Source organism: Pectinophora gossypiella, chromosome 8, assembly GCF_024362695.1.
Source record: "Pectinophora gossypiella chromosome 8, ilPecGoss1.1, whole genome shotgun sequence".
Taxonomy (NCBI): Eukaryota; Metazoa; Arthropoda; class Insecta; order Lepidoptera; family Gelechiidae; genus Pectinophora; species Pectinophora gossypiella.
Window position 1 is genome coordinate 11834263 of NC_065411.1, and position 23767 is coordinate 11858029.

The window sequence follows — 23767 nt, forward strand, 5'->3', positions numbered from 1 at the left end:
GTCTAACATCGCTACCACCGCTGCATCCTCCCTCGCTATTTACACCACAATGCCTGCAGAATAAAGTTCATCAGACCTTAAGTCCTTTTGGAACAAAGCCGGTACCGCAGCTACTTCAATCGTAACAACGATTTGTATGTGACCTGTCAATAACAATAAATTACGCTAATGGATCAAGAACGCTGGGGTCAGTTTTTGCACTCATAAGTATATACAAAATAGGTAAAGTTTATAGTATTTTTTGTGTTTATTATATAAAAATAAATAAGTAAACATAATAAGTAGATAAGTAAACAACTTACTCGGAAACTTCAAAAAGCTGTTCTTTAATTTTAAGAGTAATTACTATTTAGCACTAAGGCAGCCGATTATATTATTTCATAGGTTATAAATATTTGTACCACTAAAGTAATTTGTATGTACCTATTATACAATATTTAAGCTTATTAGGTTAGGTTAATTAATTAATCCAAAAGTTTACAATCAACAAATGAAATCCAGAATCCAGATAGATATTAACTTGTACAACTTAGTAGAAGTATTTATAATGAATTATAAAACGATGAATTTAGACAAATATTTTTTTATAAAAGCAAGAGGTTACAAAACAGGTAAGGTGGTTTTTGTCGGAATAATGTAAAAATAGTACGTAAATTGCAATAAATACATCTTTATTGCAATTTGCGCACACCTGAAAACTTTCAAAAAGTTTATATTTTTTTAAAAGCGCGCGCCCATTATTTAAAAAAAAACCTTAAAAATAAATACATCAAATAAATATACAAATATAAGTATACCCATAAAATTGAAAAAATAACGGCACATGCTACGGCTTTATTCTTGGAAAAAATAAGTATTTATATACAAAAAAAATACTACTAGTAAAAAGTTTAGTTTCAACAACATTTTCCAATAGAAAATATTTAAATTGAACGCATTTTTTATATTTAGCGTATGATATTGCCAGCACTGTAACTAACTTCACGTTGTACAACGCCATCTATCGTTCATCATAACAAACAACATTTTTTTGAAGTCAAATTAGGAACTTTATTATTAGAAAGGCCTCATTTAAATTTATATTTTCATAAATAATTAAAAGATTTATCTATACTGTAGTTTTTTATCTAAGTTAAAAGATAATGAAAGTGATATCAACATCAAATTGAATAATTAGTATTGTTCACAATACATTCACTATGGGACTACGGTTGGTAGCTTTGCGACTGTGACAAACTTTCGTTCGTGGTTTATGATGAATCGTACGTTATTTGTCTCCAATTCTGGAATTTAGTCGCTAAATATAAATTATATTGTAGTTTTAGTATATAATTGTTACCAGTGAACAGTTTCGTAAAGATTTATAAATAGTTAGATGAAGAATAAAGTGATTTAGAACCGTTGGACAAAAATGTTATTGTGTGCTAAGTTTCATAATGGCGGCCCGTCGCGTCCCCCGCGCCTCCATTTCGATGACAGTCGAATTATGACAATGCCGATAAGCAAAGTTTAGAAATGCTGTGTTTTTGTAGATAATTTAGTGAAAGTTTATAGTGTTGTAGATTGTGAGGACTGAAAATGAATCCTGAGCACCACAATATCAATACGGGTGGTGGCCAACCTCCTGGGAATTCCGAGGTTCGCATAATTTTGTGCTGATTTTTTTTCGTTGCATTCTTAACAACTGATGTTTTATTGGCTGCTTTGCGATTGCAGTCGCAGAATCAGAGGGTTCAGGCGGCTCAGCAACAACAGCAGAACAATCTGACTCCTACGACATCTGCCACGGATCTGCGAGTGAACACTGCGGCAGTTAACGTTGCTTTGTCTAGTGTCGCCAAGTATTGGGTATTTACAAATTTGTTCCCCGGGCCGGTGTCCGTGTATGGATTGCCTGCGGGAACCAGAATCGAAAACGGAAAACCTGTACAGGTGAGTTTACATCCATATTTTTTCTGTCTTGTAAACATCCAATTTGGCAAATGTGCCAACAACTTGTGACAGTGAAGTGTTCACGTCATACATTTACATATTCTGTTTGAAATATTATTGACCATTATCTTCAGTATGTATTATTATGAAATAAATATTGTTATTATTTTCTGTTCCTAATTGGAATTTTTTCATCTGTTTTCCTCCTCTATTATAAATACCAATAGCTTGAAACAAGAAATAAACTTATGGCTTGTACAGCAATGCTGTTCTTCAAACAAAATTCTTAAAAAAGAAACAAACATACTGTCTCATTTAAAACCTTTTTAAAAAGTCTGGTAATAAGGATCTTCCAGGTGGAAATACAATAGTGGTAAGTGTATATTGCAATTAAGTACATATTTAAATTGTAGGACCTTGGACAAACTCATGCAAGTATACTGAATGGTGACCCCAACATAATTTTGGGACACCATGCTGGGCAGGCTCAAGTGGCTGTCTCCGCTGCGGGGACACAGCAGATCCCTGTCTCCCAGATTATTGCACAAACACAATCGGGACAGACCCATGGTAAGAAATATATATGTATATATACTTTGACATCCCATTTGTATGATGGGAGGCCTTTGCCCATCAGTGGGACAGTATAAAAGCTGTGCATGTATTTACATACATACTGTCACTGCCATATCTTTATTTAGTTGGCCACAGCCATAAATAGGAACTCAAAAAATGTGCTGATATTTGTCATGTTACATTTTTAATTCACATGTTGTCTAAATTACAAAGTTCAACTCAACGTTTAAACAACATGTTTTTGTACCTGCTTTTATTTTTTCATATTACATTTTTTTCCATCAGTTATATTTTACTTACTGCCAGTTTCAAGAAAATTGCTTTAAAAATAACCTTATTATGTCATTTTATATATATTTATTTACCTACTCTTTATCACTTTATACTTGTGGCTTTGTAAAACATACCTATAATATCTTCTTTTTTTTGTATGAGAATAAGGCCTTAGGTCAAAGATCAAATATAGAGAATAATATAAGGATCATTACTTATTCATATATAAGATGATTAAATAAAAGACAACTTTATGACATTTGTAAAAAATATTCTCATGTGTTAATGGATAACTGGGCTTCACAAGAGACTGTTTGTTCTAGAAGTTCCTCTGGTGGGACACAGTCAGCAGCAAGAGCTGTCAGTGCAACAAGCCGGGGGAGCTACACAGGTCACGGTCAGCTCCAACCAGCAAACTCATCAGCAGGTACCCAATAACCGGGTCGAGTTTGTACAACACCATAACATTGATATGGTAAATGACATGGTAACACACTCCGATTACTAGCAGGAATGCTCTCCGTTGCTGTGTAGAACATAGTGTCGGAATATCCTTGTTTCAGCTTATTACAACCGTAATAGTCAACCATGCATGTATCATTGAGTCTATACATAAAACTGATTGATGACCATGACAATATTGTCTCTTACATCATCACAAAGAAGCCTTTGTTTGTGGTATCTTTGACTCGGTTGTTAGTTACTACGTAGTGTTGCCTTCCTTTATTCTGATATCTTTTAGAATATTGCTAGGCAGTAGATATTCCTAGTTTGTCAGTGTATTCTGCATGTTTTAGCCAATTGGTAGAATTATTAGTAAATGCATGTAGGTACCTACAGTACATTATGACAAGTTAAAGATTGGAACTATTTTAAGTTTCGGATGTATGTTTAATATTTTAACGTTTGGATTTATTATTGCTATCGACATTTTTCGATCACTTCTTACAGTTTTCTTTTTTATTGCCCGTTTAGGGTCACCACTCGCAACAACACATAATGCAGCAGCAGTTGATGGCTGCTGCCCGCCCTGAACACACCAATCAACAGGTACATCTCCATTTCTATAGGTGTAATTTGTTCTGTGGTGTAATTCACAGTACAAGGAAAGGAATCTTGCTGGGCCGCTACATGAGATGCACTTACTAGTACATCCTTTATACAAGAATGTTGTAAATTTTCAAGAGTGATAATTAACTGCGACTTTCACCTCTAGTAGTGGCCAAGCGTAATTTGGTTTCCTGCTCTGTGGCTTATGCAATCACTGCTCTATTCAGCAATAATTTGCCATTTGCCTTCACATATTGATGCACTTGTAAAACAATTGTTATGTACTTCACGCTGCTTATTAATCATCTGCAGGTCAGCGAGGTAAGTCCATGTAGTTACAAAGACATTCGTATTTTGTTTGTTTTTTAATACACACATACACAAACTTTTGACACTAGTTTATTGTCTTACTTTAACTATAATTTTATATATAAAAATGTATTTATACATTCCACAGTTCATTATCTTTTTCAATACCTACTTAATGCAAATCACATCACATTACATTCGTATTTAAAAATAATAGTTTGTATTGGTGCCAAGTATCAATTCATACAAGTTATATGTGTGGCTATTATTTTAAAAACAAAATTAAATGGAGGCTTCCTTTATACTGGAATATTTACTTCCCATATGAAAACTGAATTCTTAATTTTTCATAATTACGTTGTAAAAACGTTTTTTCTATAGAACAAAACTAACTGAGTCCTCGTCCATACACACATAAGTTTTATTTGAAAATTGTTTAATTTTTTTGTAATCAACTAAAAAAATCTACAAAAACTGCTACTGTCACTGCGTTTGAAATTAAATTCTATATGATGTTGCCGCTCTGTTTGGCAATATAATTTGTGTGTTTTAAACATAAAACAATATGTTTGTGCAATAAATAAAATGTAAAACAACTTCAATATTAACACTTTAATCCATTATTTTATTTATTATGTTATTGGTCTTAAACTAACAAGTTTTGGTTAAAACTATATTTGCAATGCAGATAGAGGTATTTGTATACAGGGACACAGGTGTGATGCTATGTTATGTAATTAATTAATGAGGATATAAACTGTGCCTATTTTTTTTATTAGGTGTCACTACTTTTAAGTGTTCTTAAATTTTAACAGTTTCTTATAATATTTCACTAAACAAACATATTGTTTTGTTTATACATATATGTACACTATAACCATATGCGCAGCGTTTAACTGCAAAATCATAGAGTTATATTTATTTCCTAAAGATCAGAAAGAAGAAAACTTAGAAGAACATATTTTCAATCAAAACTGCCTTTTTCCAACTGTTGCAATTTATTACGAATTTTAGCTGGACAGTATGGAGAACTGACAAACGTAGGAACACTCAACAGTGCTGCCATTTCAGATTAGTTTTTATCCTCATTAGACTAATACAATTGATTATGTCTTAGATCCAGTTGACAGTGAGTGAAGATGGGATTGTGACCGTTGTGGAGCCAGGTGGTGGGAAACTGGTGGACAAAGACGAGCTTCATGAAGCCATCAAGATGCCTGGCACGGACCACACATTGACTGTGCATCAGCTTCAGCAGATTGTTGGGCAGCAGGTAAATTTACTGAAATGATATCCGATACCTAAAGGCTGCCTGGAAGAAATTGCTACCTTAGCAATAAGGCCGCTTTTTGTACCAATTGTTTATGTAATGTTTTTTGTGTGCATTAAAGAGTTATTGTACTGTAAATTTGTCTCAAGGCACTGAGCAATTAGGAAGGACTTAGTACATCCTATATGGACATTCTTTACTTTTTTACAAACGGACAATAGGACACAATGCAATAAGAAAGAGGATTTGGCGTATAAATGTAAATCAGTTCGTACAACCAACCGGCCTGTGACGTCATTAGCGGGAATTCTCGTCTGTACATATCGTCGCTGATTTGCATCTTTTACAATTGTCAATAAGACATCACTTTAGCAAAAAAATACAGTTACGACAGTTGGCAAGGTCAGCCACGATATACACGGCATCTTTCCTGCACATCCGGCGATCGCTCCTAGCGTCGGCAGATAATCTTCCTTGGCGGAATGAACCATCACCAACTCGCGTTTTTTACGACTGGGTGATCTGATCACAACTTATATTGTAGAGATTATCAGGAATATCCTCGTATAAAGATGGAAGCGAAGAGTATTAGAAATAAATTCAAAATCAATAATAATCATCGTCATATCTCTCGTTATCCTGTTTTCACGAGGTCCGCTTACCAAAAAAAGAATCATGAATTATTACATTATTATGTTCGAAATTTAAAATGGACGTGTTTCCTTTTTTTATGAGAAGTATAAATCTAGAGAACCTGAGCAATAAGTCCTCAACTTGTATGTATATTTAGAGTATCTTATCAGTTTACTGATTAGCGTTTATTTATACAGTTTATTTCCTAGAATGTTGTTATGGGAACGACTTAAATTGAGTAACAGTATCTATACTTCGTAAAATTATAAATATAAAAGTAGCAGCAGTCTGTTACTTTTTAACGCCTAACCTGTAAAACATAGTTTAATCAGTCGCCACCTATAGGTATTGATCGAAACCAAAGGATACTTTTCAGAGACGGATTAACCTCGTAAGGCCCGGATTTCTATTTATAGATTTTAAGAGGCATCTGGACCTTATGACCTTAAAAGTACTTTCTTACGAGTAGTAGGTACTTAATAACAGTATTGTACTTACACTTGTGTTCACAGGCATATTTTTCGTACACGCAACATAACATCTTTTCGTAAATAGTATCGCCAACTTTAAAAAAAAATACGCCATATCGTGTTATTTCAATTATGCTATAAATAGTTATGACCTAAAGCACTGATTACAAAGTAACTTAGGTAATAAATAAGCGACGAAGTCTCAAATGATTTCCCTGATGTAGTTTAATGCTATCGAGATACTCGTGTTTCTGATGGGGAGACCTTAAGTCGAATAGATTAGCTTCTAAATCTGACAGTAGCGTGGTGGAACTGGTGGAATATGCTCCATGTTACCTTTAGTTGAGTGTGTGGAGGGAGTCTGGCCAAGCAATGAGCCGTTTTTTTTTGCGTTGCTAATTGATCGTTATTCTCAGGTGTTAGACAGCGTGGTTCGCATCGAGCAAGCGACGGGCGAGCCAGCGAACATTCTCGTGACTCACAACCCCGACGGCACCACCTCCATAGAAGCCAGCGCCGCTGATCCCCTCATCGTCAAGGATGAGAAGAGTGCCGGCAAGATTGAGACTGCACAGTTCGCAATACCAGCCGAGATCAAAGATATTAAAGGGATAGATTTGAAGGTTTGTTCTAGACTTTAACACCTTTACAGACTATGTCTATCTATATTATATACCCCTGGTAGCGATAATAAGTATCTATTATGATTACATGAATGAAAGTGTCTTACAACTTCATAGTCAAAGTCTTAAAAACTTCTTGTATTTCATCGGAGTAACATATTGAGTGTGCAGACCGAAAGATTTGGAAATTTCTTGATCGAGTCCAACACACCAGCAGGGGATTAGACGAGATATTATACAAGTATGTTTACCTCACATATAATAAGTTTCAATATTACACCTGAGATGACTTGCACCTGAGACTTTTACATGCCGTTGTAGCTGCTCCTCACAGTGCCTTCTTTCCCTACCTACGATTTCAGCAAAGCGAGTGTTTACATTGTGCAGCAAAATGGGCTAGACAGCAATACATACTAATATGCTCTTGTTCCCTGTCCTTCGACTGCAGCAATAGGAAGACAAGTGTCTCAGTACACACTCGCAGTATCTACTTTCCTATTGGCTGCTGCGGAAGTATGCTTCTTTGCTCGTGTGGGTTTCTTGTCATAGAGTAAAGAATAGTACTACGTATAGAACGGGTACTCTCTGCATTGCACCAATTCGTATCGAACGCCAACCTCACCCCCCTCTGCGTCATACAGTAATCTTAAACGGCCGTTAGCCACTATAGAGTAAGAGAGAGAACGTGGACTGCCTGTCTCGCTCGCACTTACGCGTAAGAATGAAATTTTTGTATGGAGTGTCCGAGTAGAGCCTTGGTGTCAAGAATTAGATTTTTGTATGGAGTGTCCGAGTAGAGCCTTGGTGTCACGGTTACCATTGATCCGGCAAAGGCCCTTGACATAACTGAAGTATTTTGAAAGTGGAATAAACCTATAATGTTGTTTTGTACAGAGTGTCGGCGCAATGGGCATGGAGGGTGCCGTAGTGAAGATCTCCGCCGGCGCGTCGGAGCACGACTTGCACGCGATGTATAAAGTCAACGTGGAGGACTTGTCGCAACTGCTCGCGTATCATGAAGTATTCGGGAAACTCAACGCTGAAGGTCAACCACAGACTAAAGTGAGTACTAAAATACACATAATATATCCATTACAGTTACGTCTATTGGTCGTAACTCGTGTTATAGTCGCGTCGTGTATGCATTGCTACTTATACATTTCATTCTGAAACGAAAATGCATTGTCTAAGATCTCTGATACCTTCGCGGACACTTTTTAGGGTTCCGTAGCCTAATGGCAAAAACGGAACCCTTATGTCGTCATGTCTGTCCGTCCGTCCGTTCGTCCGTATGTCACAGCCACTTTTCTCCGAAACTATAATAGCTATACTGTTGAAACTTGATAAATATGTGTATTCTGTGAACCGCATTAAAATTTTTATGCAATGATAGAAAAAAAAAACAATAAATTTTGGGGGTCCCCATACATAGAACTGAAACTCAAAAAAAATTTTTCATCAAACCCATACGTGTAGGGTATCTATGGATAGATCTTCCAAAATGGTATTGAGGTTTCTAATATCATTTTTTTTTAAACTGAATAGTTTGCGCGAGAGACACTTCCAAAGTGGTAAAATGTGTGTCCCCCCTCCTGTAACTTCTAAAATAAGGATAAAACTAAAAAAAAAATATATGATGTAGATTAGCATGCAAAATACCAACGAAAATTGGTTTTAACCAGATCTAGTAAGTAGTTTTTTTTAATACATCATAAATCGTAAACCGTAATTTACTTTTATATTATGTTGCTCTTACGGAACCCTTCATGGGCGAGTCCGACTCGCACTTGGCCGCTTTTTTTTAATTACATACATAAACTCACGCCCGTAATCCCTAATTGGGTGGGCAGAGCCACAAGTAATCAAAGACAACTTGCAGCCACTGTTGATATGAAGTCCAAAGAAAGTTTTAATTTAAGATGATAATTCCTTATTTACTCAAAAACACATTACGTTTCTTTGTGAAACCCTTGTTTCCAAGCTAGATTCAAACACCTGTGTTCCAGAAGTCAGTGTCATCTCCCATAATTACATTTTTTGTGTAAATAATGTTCTTGTTTAGCCATTTAGCTCATTTAACTGCAATTTTCAAATCAAATCAAATATACTTTATTGCACACAACATACAGAACAGATTCACACAGATGAAGATAGATACAGTATTTTCCGAAGAGTTCTTACTTCAGGCTACGTTTAGTTGTTCTAGTGACTGCATAACCCACAAAAACTTACTGACTACCCCAATTGGGATATAGTGGTGAGCTTATTATGTTAGTTCTTGTTGTGAGTGCATATATCGTATCGCAAAGCAAAACCAATACGTTTTGAAACTAGAGCTGAGTTCAATGACAGGACAATACAAGAAAAACAAAACAATATAATAAAATGTCATAAAAAAAATATACCAATGAGATCGCTCCAAGGAGCCCGTCGTTAACAGTTCTTACTTTATTGTTTCCAACACCTAATATGAATTTGTCTTTTTCGCTCCAGCAAGTGATAACAGAAGTGGAAGTGGAAGCAGGCACGAGCGCCGCGATGCCCGAAGACTCGTCACCTGGCCACCACTCGTGCGACCTCTGCGGCAAGATATTCCAGTTCCGTTACCAGCTGATCGTTCACAGGCGGTACCACGGCGAAAGTAAGCCATTCACCTGCCAAGTCTGCGGATCGGCGTTCGCCAACCCTGTAGAGTTATCTAGACACGGGAAATGTCATCTTGGTAAGTTATGGCATCAGGAAGCAACCGCATAGGACTTAACCAACATTGTTCCACTTGGCGAAAGTCGCCCCTGAAATGAGTCTCGTCAGTTTAAAATGATGGCGCGGAAAAATCGTCAATGGCACACATTTACCATTGATCCCTAAGATAATAATGTAGATAAAAATTAGCGATGGGCCGAGTACTCGTTTGATACTCGGTACTCTGCGTACTCGGCGGGTTTTTTGATACTCGTACTCGGCCGAATGACTCGGTTATTTGATAACGAGTAACGAATATACAGCCATTGGTAAATAACAAACTTTTTCAATTATTTATTTACTATTACGCGCAACATGATGTGTTTGTTTGCAAACAATCAAGTGACTAGTAGTTGAAAGGCGTGGGCGGGGTGAGGGGTGTATCAACGCGAGTCGACGTATTGACCGGCGCAAACCTGTTTGTACTTGTTTACGCGCGCGCGCGAAATGCGAATTTGATTGAACCGAGTTACTCGGCCGAGTACTCGGTTAAAAAAAAATTGAGCTGAGTATAACTCGGTACTCGTTACTCGGCAAAAGTGTTACTTGGCGCATCTCTAATAAAAATACTTTCCGGTTTTGACATAGTTCAAGTGATTTAATATTCCGATACATTATAGATAATGCCCAATAGAGTAAATTATAAGTATACATTGTAAATACAAAAGCTCTAGCGATATTATGGATGTGTGATATGGATATAAAATTTCGGATCGTTGGTTAGTTTGGGTTACTATATTTTAATAAGTAAATTACAAATACATACAAAGACTTTATTTAATAATCCCACAATGACTGAATGTGGACTGAATAATTACAAAGCAATGGACAAAATAAACAAAAGTTATCCGATAGTTTTGGTTACGGAGATCTGTAACATTCCTGAAAAATAATCAAATCAAATCAAATATACTTTATTGCACACAACATACAGAACAGATTCACACAGATGAAGATAGATACAGTACAATCTGGCGGCCTTATTGCTAAGCAGCAATTTCTTCCAATAATAAGTTATCCCAACGTCGGTTTAATTTAGCGGAGTACCCTATATTGTCGAAAACAATTCTTACATTTGCTGCTAGAGATCCCTAAAAAGCGCATAACTATTTTCCACCCTATCTTACTCATACTCATTCATAAAATTAAAAAAAAAATAAAGAAAAAAATTTATTTTTTATTTTTATTGTCTTAACTGGTATATAGTCCATAATTCAATGGACGTTGTTACAGCGACGGGCGACCAGGCGGAGAGGCACGGGAAGAGGATGACTCAAGACAAGCCATACGCATGCACCACTTGCCATAAAACGTTCTCCCGTAAGGAGCATCTGGACAACCACGTCCGCAGCCATACCGGCGAGACGCCATACAGGTAAAGAATACAATTAAAAACTCATTATTGCACATTCACACAAGGGTTTAGGCGCATAATGACACGTAACGCAAAATAAACGCAAAATGACAGATTCGTAAAATGACAGACGTTAATAGATTGTCGCAAATTGTCAATAACGCAAAAAGCCAGAACCGCTGAATGCTAGATTCGCAGAATGCCAGATTCGCAAAATGACAGATTTTCGTAATGTAAACTACTATGAGAATCTGAAATTTTGAGAAACTGTCTTTTTGCGAATCTGTCATTCTGCGAAACCGGCATTTAGGCCATCCGACATTTTGTAAATCTGTCATTTTGCGTTTTTGTCATTATGCGCCTAAACCATCCAATAGTCTGATAAACATTTATCATGCCGCGAGTGCTGGTAGTTACCGAAAAATGCGTGGATTTGTAATCTTGTATTTAAAAGGGATACATACATAAATTCACAGCTGTAGTCCGAATGATATAAACAGAACAATTTACAACCACTTAGTCCTAAGATGGATATGACTGCACCAGATCCACCTTTTGTTTCGTTTTTTTATTGTTATTATGTTATTTTGATGTGCACAAAAAGATACATAATGATATGACGAACCGGATGGTCACAGGTGATCAGCTCATTGCCCAGATAATGATCCAACATACTAAAAACGACACAATCCATTTTTTTTCGACACGCTTCGTAACACAAACAGCTGCACGCTTACAACGTTGTCCATTCGTTCCCAGTCCCAGTCAGTATGTTCTATACTAGACTTTCACGTAAAAAAACGAATCTAACTAACAAGACCAGTCTGTCCGGCAAGCGTCCAAGGTACACCATCTCTTTCGACGTCTACCATGACGCCTACATAAACAACCTATACACGTCCCACTGCTGGACACAGGCCTTCCCTCAATCAACCGGAGGGGGTATGGAGCATACTCCACCACGCTGCTCCAATGCGGGTTGGTGGAGGTGTTTTTACGACTAATAGCCGGGACCAACGGCTTAACGTGCCCTCCGAAGCACGGAATCATCTTTCTTTTTCGGACAATCAGGTGATTCAAGCCTGAAAAGTCCTTACCAAACAAAGGACAGTCTCACAAAGTGATTTCGACAATGTCCCCATCGGGAATCGAACCCGGACCTCCAGATCGTGAGCCTAACGCTCTAAGCACTAGACCACGGAGGCTGTTGACGCCTATCCCCGTTAAAAATATAGCAGCTAAAAATATGATATTTACCCAGATGCCAGTTTTGCGCGAAGACGTTTACGCGCAAGGAGCACATGGTAAACCACGTCCGGAAACACACGGGCGAGACTCCTCACCGCTGCGATATCTGTAAGAAGAGCTTCACGCGCAAAGAGCACTTCATGAACCACGTTATGTGGCACACAGGTATGTCTGCTATAAATAGTGACTAACTCTCTTAGACGTCGATTCGGTGGCGCACTTTTTACAAAAGTAAAGCATTTACGAAGAAGGTATACTAATGCTCGATTCAGAATATTCCAGTCCATCCAGGGCTGGGTTGTTATGGAATGTTTTTATGTGGATCGGGAATGACGGGAAGTCATAGCCTTATCTTTTAAAAATGATGCCCCACCGTTATGACTCTTTTTTTTTTAATTTCACTCCTTTACCCGACGGAGCGATAAGAAAGTAGAGTTGGACGATAATTTCTTACACTAAGTTTCGAAACGTATGAAACGGAAAGCTGGGGTGTGGAGAAGTCATTGAATACACGGAGCATAGAGACATAAGCCCCGCTCCCTTTACTGACGTCATGCCTGGGGGGCTCAAACGAGGCTACACCCATACGCCAACCCTTTCTTATTGTTCCATGTCCTATCTTTTATTTCAATGCGAAAAGTGAAAAGTAAAATATGAAGTGATCTGGATAGGTTTATACCATTTGGGGTCAATAACCCTGAATGTTGAGGTTAATGTGGATATGACCACGAGATTTTTGAGACTGTGTGATTACGTTACGTTATAATATTGTCTTACTCTTGTATTAAATGAAAGAAAAATATTTCAGATATCATAATTTCAGTCCTTCTAATATGTGAAAGTTTGTTGATCCAAACTCAGGCAAACAGTTATTTATTTTTATAAAATAATAAAAAAAAATGCAAATATGTATCATACAAATTACTAAAATAATCACCAAAAAAAATTTATAAAAAATCGAATATTGTGATTTGAGATTCAAGATGAAAGAGATGCATATCCATGTTAAGACATTTTGCAAATATGGCACTACCTATCCCGATCACTGATTATTAACTCGTATTTCTCTTGTTTCTTAACTAAACTGACCAACTTTTATGCATGGAATTGAAAGAGGTGCTCGACTCAGTAAGTTACGGGTCATCTGTTACTACATACTAGATAAATAGCCTAAAAGCCACATAAATATTGAAAACCAAATTTTAACTTTCGGAATATTCAAGTAGTTTGCGTTTTCCCTAACTGCTTTGTAGAAGTTGGGTGTAATCAAGAATTGACAACATTTCAAATTTTTAAGCCGTGGTTTTTTTGTGCTATTTCGAAAGTACTTGTTTAAATAGAAGACACGTATTTTTTCTTTTCAAGATTTTTCCACTAGAAGTTACAAAAAATATTTTTTGAAAATTGGATTCTGCCATTGATAGAATGAAGGCAGTATAATGTAATGTACCTTTGCATGCGTATTTAAAACAAGTCGCAAACAAAGTGTCATGTTATGTATGACATTTACTTTTTTTATAATTTTTATGTAAAGGTCTGAACTTATTATGCCTTCCTCTTCTGACCTCGTGAATTTTTCAATATATTTCTATTATTACTGAATTAAAAAATCTCAAAAAATGTGTTTTGTGTAAATCATAGAAATATCTCGAAATGGTTTTCGATTTAAGGCACCTTAATAAAAATGAAATGTTGTCAATTGATTAATGCTTTCTGATCAATTCAGTAAAATGTGTTTCTGCTACAATAAAACACGATGTTTTATATTTGTTGATCAGTTTACACGCCAGAAATAGCGCATAAGTGCTATTTACTATAGTGCTAAGTGCTATTTTACATAATGTGATGTATCATGTCATGCCGTGCCATCAAACGAAACCGCAAACAAATCACAAAAATTAGCTTTGCACAAACTCATTATAACAAATCTTGACTTATTTTTGTCATAATGCATTTTTGTAATAAGCATAATATAGCGTGGTCCTTGTAGGTATAGAATATGCCTAGTTTGATTTAAGTTTAGATTGTATAGTAGTTTTGTTTAGATATTATAATTTTTATTTGACTAATTTCTAAGAAAAGCCAAGCTTGCACCAATACTATGTGGTGCAGAAAGTAGAATTTATTATTTAATGATTCAACTATTGAGCTAAACATTGAACAATATTACCAAAGAACACCTTACAATTTTCGTGCTTTCTTCAAAGCCTGTTCTCACAGATCTATGGTCAGTGCTTATTTTGTTATAAAAGGTGGGCAAACACTTTCTGTAATATCACATTACTCGATTGTTTAATAACATGTTTCAATGATACAGAATCCACTTTAAAAATAAGCACCTACCAAAAGTTCATGTAAGCACAACAAAGTAACTAACATAATCACGAGTTCCATGAATAATATCTTCCTGAATTGGAAATCAAATAACATTCCGAGTGCCCAAGTAAGATAGTTGCATCATTGAATGTTAACATTTTATTTTCTGCCCACCCACATAGGTGAAACACCGCATCATTGTCAAATATGTGGCAAGAAGTATACTAGGAAGGAGCATTTAGTGAATCATATGCGGTCGCATACGAACGATACCCCGTTCCGCTGCACGCTCTGTGGCAAGTCCTTCACGAGAAAGGAACACTTCACCAACCACATACTGTGGCATACGGGTTAGTATGGCTTTCATTACGCGGCCACTGACTTTGCTATCACAACACTGAGACTGCAGTCAAACTCTACCAGTCTAAACAATAATTATGTTTAATATCTTGCCATTTCCATTGTTTAGTTCAGAATTGAATAACCAATCTTGTTATCATTTGTATAATTAATTCAGTTATTTATTTCATACGGTGCGATGCTTGGATTTTCATGTGTTTATTATATATTTGTGTCATAGTTTTGATCTATTTTACTGAAAGCATATTTTTTGTTAAGCTTGTCAAGAAATCAGAACTTAACATTCGAAGATGCAACTGTTTTAATCGCACTGTGGTATAAAAGGGAATATTGTAGGGTGTTTTTTAATATACTACTTAACAGACGATGCACAAAAAGCAATGACCAACGAATATCAGCGAAGGAGTTCAACAAAGGATAATGATTACTAGACTGTCTAACATCAACATATTTTTCGAAAAGTCGACGAAACACAATTCGCATCACAATGAAATTATCTTGTAACAATACAGAGCGCGCACGTTGCTTCATATTATATTGAAATATAATTCATTCACGCCACTCATAAGTAAACGTAAACATATTAACCGAACAATTGGTTTTGTATGGTTCAGCCCTCGCGGCATAGCAACCACGAGGTGCGAATTATATCGAAGCCTTCGACCAATAGCCGTACGATGTCTATCTACGTAGATAGCATTCGCTGCGTCTAGTGGTGGAAGCCGATAACGATATAATTCAAGAAGCGCGCGGCGCGGATGTTGTGCAGTCCCTACTGTTCGGTTGTTACTTTTTTATTTATTCCTTTTTTACATTGTATTTTCGCAGGAGAGACGCCACATCGCTGCGACTTCTGTTCTAAAACATTTACCCGCAAGGAGCACCTACTGAACCACGTGAGGCAGCACACGGGCGAGTCGCCGCACCGCTGCAACTTCTGTTCCAAGTCGTTCACGCGGCGCGAGCATCTCGTCAACCACGTGCGACAACACACCGGGGAGACGCCCTTCCAATGCGGGTACTGCCCCAAGGCGTTCACGAGGAAGGACCATCTCGGTAATACGTTTTATTTGTTCGGGTATGTACGCCCACTAGGTAGCTAGACTACGGCATTTAGTCTTTGGCCAAAGCGAGTAAAAGTATAATATATTATAATAATGTGGATCTGGTTGGATTAAGTCTCAGCACAGTAGGCTGCCAAGAGTTCCTACCCGCCTATTTAGAAACTAGCCACGTGGCTGGCGTGGAGTGAGTGTATAGTATTTATCTTACACACGAAAAGTATACTGAATGATACGTTTCAGATTTTTTAATTTTGATGCATTTTTTCTTACCATGTGATGTCAGAATTATTGATTACTTACTAAATAATTAATAAATACGTACTTGATTTCACAATCTTGAAGAGCATTTATTTTATTTGACTGACACCTGTGTTTTATTCCTAACTCTATGGACACAGAACGGTCTACTGTAAGGCCGACCAATCAGGGACAGCCGTCGGACAGTTGACAATTTGACAATTGTAAGATTGTGATTTAACAGTTTTACTTCGATAGATTATAATCTGACGAATAATAATACGTTAAATTGTAAGCAGTATATTACGTTTCACAATTTTTCGACAGTTCACAATCTCGCGAGATAGATTATAATCTAACGTTATTTACAATTTTACGGTGACATATATACTATAAACGTCTATCTACCTTTACTCTGGGGTGCAGGTGTGATGCTATATTATGTTAATTAGAAGGTGAGGAGACTCACTATTTTATCGCTTTACTTGAATCTTGTCTGATGCCGAAATATCCCAATGTTTATTCTTACCATACCTTGAAGTATGGATACATAGATTACTTAGATTTTTTAGATTGTTTTGTGCAGATTTTAATACTTTACACATATAAAAAAAGATATATAGATAAATAAACTCACGCCTATTTTCTAACGGGATAAGCCGTCACTGAAATACATCCACCCAGCCATACCCACGATGTATATCTCTAAAACACGTTTTGTTGAAGCTAACCTCCAGCCCTCCACGACTTATATAAGAAAGAAGAATTATTTATTATTACTTGTCTATATGTGTCTTTATGTATAGTACATAGTTAATAACGTATTATACTGTTGAACAGTGAACCACGTGCGTCAACACACGGGTGAATCCCCGCACAAGTGCACGTATTGCACGAAGTCCTTCACCCGCAAAGAACACCTGACGAACCACGTGAGGCAGCACACCGGCGAGTCGCCGCATCGCTGCTCATTCTGCGCCAAGTCATTCACCAGGAAGGAGCATCTCACTAACCATATCAGGTGAGCCCTACAACCGCGTAGCTGAGGGTAGCTTTTTGGTGATATTACTCGTAAGAAATCCCGTACAAATACGGTACCAAGGGCGTTCCGAGTCGGAAAGTAGAATTTTGTATGAAACCGCGCCGCGTCAAGTTAAATAAGTGTACGGGTGCATTAAATGCTTGAAAATTACAAAAAATACCCGAGATTGTCTAAAACTCGATGCAGACGAGAATTAATTCGCTGCAGAATATCGATCCATGAAAATATGACATTATGTAATCGATTGTATCATACTGTCTCAAGTAACAAAAGGCCTGCCGCGATTGATTGTTCATTCTAAACGCAAATACGCTTTCCCTACGTAAATATCACCGAAAAAAAACCCTAGCAACTTAATATCCTACATTCTAGTCTTAGTTTAGTGTAGAATAACATACAATGCTGTGCTACTTACTACTGTGCAAAGTGGTAATGGAAAGGTTAACCTTAGTAGTCCTGCGAATAGTTTCTTCAACATTTTCTGCATGCATACTTTGTCACGAGCATGTGGTCCCTATCCAATAAAAAACATTTGCCTAAGGTAAGGTTACTTAACATTATTCTGTGGGCTTAGTATTAAACCACAGTGGATCCAAATATAAGATAAGTATTCAGTCTTATTTGGATCTAAACAGTATTTGTGTGAAGTCCCTCTACTTTTAAGTTATATACTATAGTAGCACAGCATTGTGCATTCCGATTTGAGCTCTACTATAGAGCTTTTTAGTCATGTATATTCTAGCAATACGATAATTAGGTACTCATCAAAGAATGCCGGTTCTTTTGTCATCTTATAAAAAAATACCAAAAATATTTGCACTAAAATAAATCAATTTACCAAGTCTTTGTTATGTTGCAATAATATATGTATTCTCTTACACAACTTTTGGCCTGTTTCAAACACGAATAAGTAAGTAACGACCTGTATACTGTAAATATATACACAATTACACAATGTTATCCACTAAAGTGACCAGTAGGAACTATATTTCAAATCGGAATGTACTCTGTTGCGCAGACAACACACTGGGGAGACTCCACACAAGTGCACGTACTGCCCTCGAGCGTTCTCGCGCAAGGAGCATCTCAACAACCACGTGCGCCAACATACCGGGGATACGCCGCACACCTGCGGGTATTGCAACAAGAGCTTCACGCGCAAAGAACACCTCGTCAACCATGTCCGGTATGTACCACGATCGTTTTAGTTGTCTATGACTACACCACGGCATCCTGTCAGAAGGTTCAAATCTCGCCCACATCAGGTTTTTCAATTTATTTTTCTCACTCCACGGAAAGTTGGAAAATACGTAATTCGACTACCCATGAGAAAACGATAGGTACTACTTTAGGGTAAGAGAAATATATTCATTTCTGAGCAGCACAGCCTCACAGATTAAAGTAAAAACAACAATCGTAGCGTTATAATGTCATATGCCACCTTAACTCGTAATGTTAAATCTGTGATTAACTTTATTCAAAGATTTCCTTTGCTGTGTGTCAGATAAGAGTTCTAATGGTGAATCTATATTTGTCTACACAAGAAAATTGCATTTAATTACAAGTTTGGCATAGTCAACTAAAATAGTAAACCAGTATTAAAACTTTATGTCCATTGTCATCCTTTCCCCTCAGTGTGATATCTTATATCAGCTGCAATTTGGTTTCAATCCGAAATGAACAGAATGCAACATTAACAAGGTAATTCATCTTTAAAAGTTAAATTAAAAGCACTACATTCCGATTGGAACTAAAGTTCGCGATGTTCATTGTATCATTGTCACAAATTGTCTTACTTAAGAGAAATATGTTGGCTAAGAAACATCATCAAATCTCGGTAATTTACGTCAATGCAAACATCCCATTGTTATAATTCTTATCATTTGATTGCGTCAATCATATAACAGTCACTGACGTAATCACGACTTCATACTAAAATTAAGATAATTACATTCTTAGACATTTTCGGTAACTGCTTTGTAGTAGCTACCAATTTCTGAACTATAGGTTTCTGTCACATAGAACTGACAACTAAAAAATTCATAAACCTCAAGTTGAGACAAATGTTGTTAGCCAACATAATCTTCCGTGCTTGGTTCTTTATCGGAATGTATTGACGCAGACAACACACGGGCGAAACTCCGTTCAAGTGCACGTATTGTGCGAAGTCGTTCTCGCGGAAGGAACACCTGACCAACCACATCCACCTTCATACTGGGGAGACGCCACACAAGTGCCCGTTCTGCACCAAAACCTTCTCCCGAAAGGAGCATCTCACCAACCATGTCAGGTATATCTTCTGAAACTTAATTTACTAAACTTATACCTTATTTACTAGCTTCTAGTGCATGCAAATTCGACGATATGGAGCTGAGCATATCGCTAACGTATATCTGATCTAATTTACTGTGCTCTACGTCATCTATTCTTTCAAGTCAAAGTTTGGTTTCAAAGGACACGTCAACATACTCCAGAGATAAAAAGAGAGAGAATGTGTATAGGACAGCGGGCCCTAATCTACACAAATGCCGGTATCACGAGGAACCAATTAACAGTGTTAACAGCCTTAATGTAAAAAAAAAAATTAACATTCGTTTGTTCACCCCTCAGAATACACACGGGCGAGTCGCCGCATCGGTGCGAGTTCTGTCAGAAGACATTCACTCGCAAGGAGCATCTCACGAATCACCTTAAGCAGCATACTGGTGACACGCCGCACGCCTGCAAGGTCTGCTCCAAACCCTTCACGAGAAAGGAACACCTTATCACGCATATGAGGTACGTTGTCGTAAAGGTTTCTTGACACTTCATGCGTGTATAAGTATTTGAATGTATAATATATTGCCTTCGAAAGAATCACCTACTCGTTCGACAAATAATTAGTGTTTCGACTTTAAATTCAAAAGACCAAATGGCCTTTTAAAATCTAAACCCCATTGTTTAACTTGTGTCGGGAAATCTCGGCCTTATAAGGTTAATCTAATTAAAGCAACAAAGCAAAGCTGTACTTTATTGCACAAATATAGACTTGTCTTACATATAAAGTAAAAGGTTTTGCTCTACAGTAACTATTCGGCAAAAACACGGCATGGCGCAAGCAACGCCACGGGTCCTAATCGAACCCTGCATTATTTATTGTGTCGCTATACTCGTATATACATATTGGTCTAATGATATGACTCTTACCCAGATCACACAGTTGCGGCGAGCGACCCTACAGCTGCGGCGAGTGCGGGAAGTCTTTCCCCCTGAAAGGAAACTTGCTGTTCCACGAGCGATCTCACAACAAAGGTGGCGGCGGCGCGCGCCCATTCCGATGCGATATCTGCTCTAAAGACTTCATGTGTAAAGGTAAATTATTACTTGCACCATTAAGAGAAAAAAAATCGTACGAGGACGGCTGTAAACGATCAATGTGAAAAGAAAAAAGTGATTTGGCCAAATAATGCAACTAGAATATCATCTATAGTTAGCTCTGTGTCGATCACATAATAGATTTGTAACATTACAGGACACTTGGTGACTCATCGACGCACGCATACGGATGCAGTTGAGTCTGGCGAACCTCCCGCGGACGGCGAAGACTGCGGCGACGGTGTGAAATGTGAAAAGGAGCCCGTGGAACGTAAACCCGATATCAGGTAATTATTTGTGTACATGTAAATTAAATTATACGAAATATCTTTATTGAGTAAGGAAGTTGTAATCTTCTTCTTTTCGGGTCAGACTTAGTACTCTCTCAGTATTTAGCTTCGGAAATGTTATTGTTAATTGCCAGAATCAAGTTGCCTCGCGCACAGGTGGCAAGACACGACATGAGATGTTCTATCTTCTGGAAGTCAAGTCTCCAATGAATCCACACCTGAACTAGTTTTCCTTACTCCCTCCGACCCACTTGGGTCCGAAGCCTATTAAAAAGTAGTTAAAACCTCCTTGTAAGATTACAAATGCCTATGGTACAACGTGTAATTGCCGGCTTGGCTCTTTATCTTGTGGACGGAATTACCATCGTAGCCTTTATTTGACAGGACGTCGACGGAAAGCAGGCCGCAAGCAGAGCAGCAAGCTAACGTCGCACAACATCAACAGAACACGCCACAAACTACAGTCATGCAAATTACTAGCCAGGTTAGTTGAAAAAGTTATGCCACTTGCAGCTGCTGGAATAATTGTTTATTCATAGAATGTCACGTAAAAGTATCCTAACAAACTAACAAAAAAGGTACGCCCGACGCCAGCTTCACTTGGTGGCCGTTGAGCGTAGTCTAAGCGAAAATATATTGCTAAAAGCGTTTAATCCACTAAAACTCACCACTTAACTGAAGTTTGGAGTATAATGAGTTGTGTCAATACAAAGTGGCACTGATTTGGAATAAAATCCCCGGTTTTAGAAATAACAATATTTATGCGGAATTACATGCTGCGCATGTTTAAGCCATTGGAAAGGAAGTTCATTTAATAGGTGGACGCGTCTAAAACTTGATTTATTCATAGTGCTGACTATTGTATTTGTTTGTATACAGCAAGTCCGCACGGCTGTGCCGACGAGTAGCGGCGGCGTGACGGGCACGTTCACGCACACGACGGGCGCGCAGCACCACGCCGGTGCGGCCATCGCCCACCACCCCGTCACTGTCAACTACTAGCATACGCCCCCTGCTCGCGAGCAGAGCTGCGTCGTGTATGCGCCCAGCTGATGGTCAGCCGACGATCTTGCAGATACCTTCGAACCAACATACGGGTTAATCGACGAATAAGCCATACATCGGCACAGACGACATGTGTGTTGGTGCTGGCATGCACATCCAGTGCAGTTTCATCCAAAAGTGATTTTACCAAGGATATTCCTCAAGTGTGAGACAGGACAACTGACAGTCATTTACTTAGAGTATTGGTCAATTTTACCATGTAATATTAGTAATTTATTGGCCAAAATCTTAATCTTCATCTTACTTCTCTGCGGGCAGTAGTCGAAAATGTAAATTAAGTGTTGACTTTTAGCAGGTCGAGTTATTGTTATTAAATTAATTTTGACCTTCGGTGATCCCAATATTACTGATGAGCCATGACTTGTACATTTGTTTAAATATATTTTAAACCATAATGATATCCTGTGAAAAACGGGATAGAGGGGTGATGAACAATGTTGTATGTCACATTATTTCTACAAGTTTTGAACCGATAGAAGTGGTTACCAAGTTAACACTTAGACTCTTTATATGTTGTACATAGAATCGTGGATTTTATATTTTCTTGATTTTGTGTTTTATAAAAATAATGGGTATATTCTAATATTGGCTTTTTCCAGATTTTACATTTTGCAACATTCCTTTACCGCTACTTATCCTTTTTGAATTCTGTCTGTAATTATAATATTGTGGTAAATGTTCCTTGTGATAATTTTCTAATTGTTCTTTAATGGAGTAAATGCCCTACCAAATTCGGCCCACTTTTTGAAGAGTTCATACAGTGGGAATTTGACATATAAAACAGGGACCATATAGAAGCGAGTGTATAAAAATAACAAAAGTATGATTCTCGTGAGGTTTCCCAGGGAATAAAACTCTGAATATAAAATTAATGAAGATTAAAAAGGGCGTTCATAAATGTTTTGCCCCAATATATTATTCTCCAGCTTAGATATGTGTAGTTATTCTTTGCCATGTATGTACAGTACAAGTGTGATAAATGGATAAAATTATAATATTTGTATAGAAGATTTATGTTGGTGACTGTATTGCTTAGCTTAGTAAAACCAACAGCAAGGGAAGTGGTGTTATAATCACTTCCGTGAACATTGTAACACAGCTTGTAAAACTTAAATAGCTTGTATTTACTTGTATATAGATAGTTATAATCTATAGATGTACCCTATAGAATCTAAGATTAAGATATATTAGCGGTTTGATTGTCAAGGTATATGTTACGATAATGAGCAAAAGCTTACGATTCTGAATCGTATCATGTAGTATTTTTTTTCTTTTTCTAAGGTGCGATGACTCATTGAGATAATCGGTATCAAAGCCAATGGTTACTTATCTTCAATGGTGCCACGCTATTTATATTTTATAGTAAATCTAAATCTTTAGACACAGTGGATGTACTAAAATCTAACTTATGTTCAGTAATTTGATATGAGATTAAAAAATTTAAAGATATTTACTGTTTCATTCAATTAAACCCTTAAATAAATCCTTTTGGAAGGATATAAATCTTTTGCCTGTCAAAGTTGTCCCATTAGGGTCAAACTACATTCAGCACCATATCG

The 23767-nt window shown here is 37.3% G+C and overlaps 3 protein-coding genes across 11 annotated transcripts in view; 2 read left to right on the forward strand and 1 right to left on the reverse strand.

Moving 5' to 3' along the window:
- The window catches only part of LOC126368652 (extracellular serine/threonine protein CG31145), a 129007-nt gene extending 122387 nt beyond the window's left edge, over positions 1–6620 (reverse strand). Inside the window, exon 1 of one of the 2 annotated variants that reach the window (XM_050012736.1) lies at positions 6542–6620. In XM_050012736.1, coding sequence (XP_049868693.1) covers positions 6542–6584 — 43 coding nt within the window. In that variant the 5' untranslated portion in view covers positions 6585–6620. The remainder of the gene's footprint in view (positions 1–6541) is intronic. The other variant, XM_050012737.1, reaches the window with a different exon arrangement.
- The window catches only part of LOC126368653 (uncharacterized), a 338846-nt gene that overhangs the window by 139710 nt on the left and 175369 nt on the right, over positions 1–23767 (forward strand). The gene's annotated exons all lie outside the window — the stretch shown is intronic.
- LOC126368648 (zinc finger protein 271-like) lies at positions 1229–23657 on the forward strand. 8 transcript variants are annotated; one of them, XM_050012723.1, is made up of 21 exons: positions 1229–1638; positions 1717–1932; positions 2346–2502; positions 3105–3256; positions 3757–3831; positions 5258–5413; positions 6930–7136; positions 8031–8198; positions 9630–9858; positions 11112–11253; positions 12494–12645; positions 14979–15146; positions 15985–16212; positions 17298–17478; positions 18518–18685; positions 19622–19789; positions 20110–20277; positions 20690–20850; positions 21011–21140; positions 21528–21627; positions 22023–23657. In XM_050012723.1, exons 1-21 carry the CDS (start codon positions 1579–1581, stop codon positions 22143–22145), a joined length of 3309 nt encoding a protein of 1102 aa, XP_049868680.1. In that variant the 5' UTR covers positions 1229–1578; the 3' UTR covers positions 22146–23657. The 8 variants fall into 8 exon arrangements, with proteins under 8 accessions (XP_049868680.1, XP_049868684.1, XP_049868682.1 ...); XM_050012727.1 differs by having other exon boundaries at positions 9630–9777; XM_050012725.1 differs by having other exon boundaries at positions 3105–3208.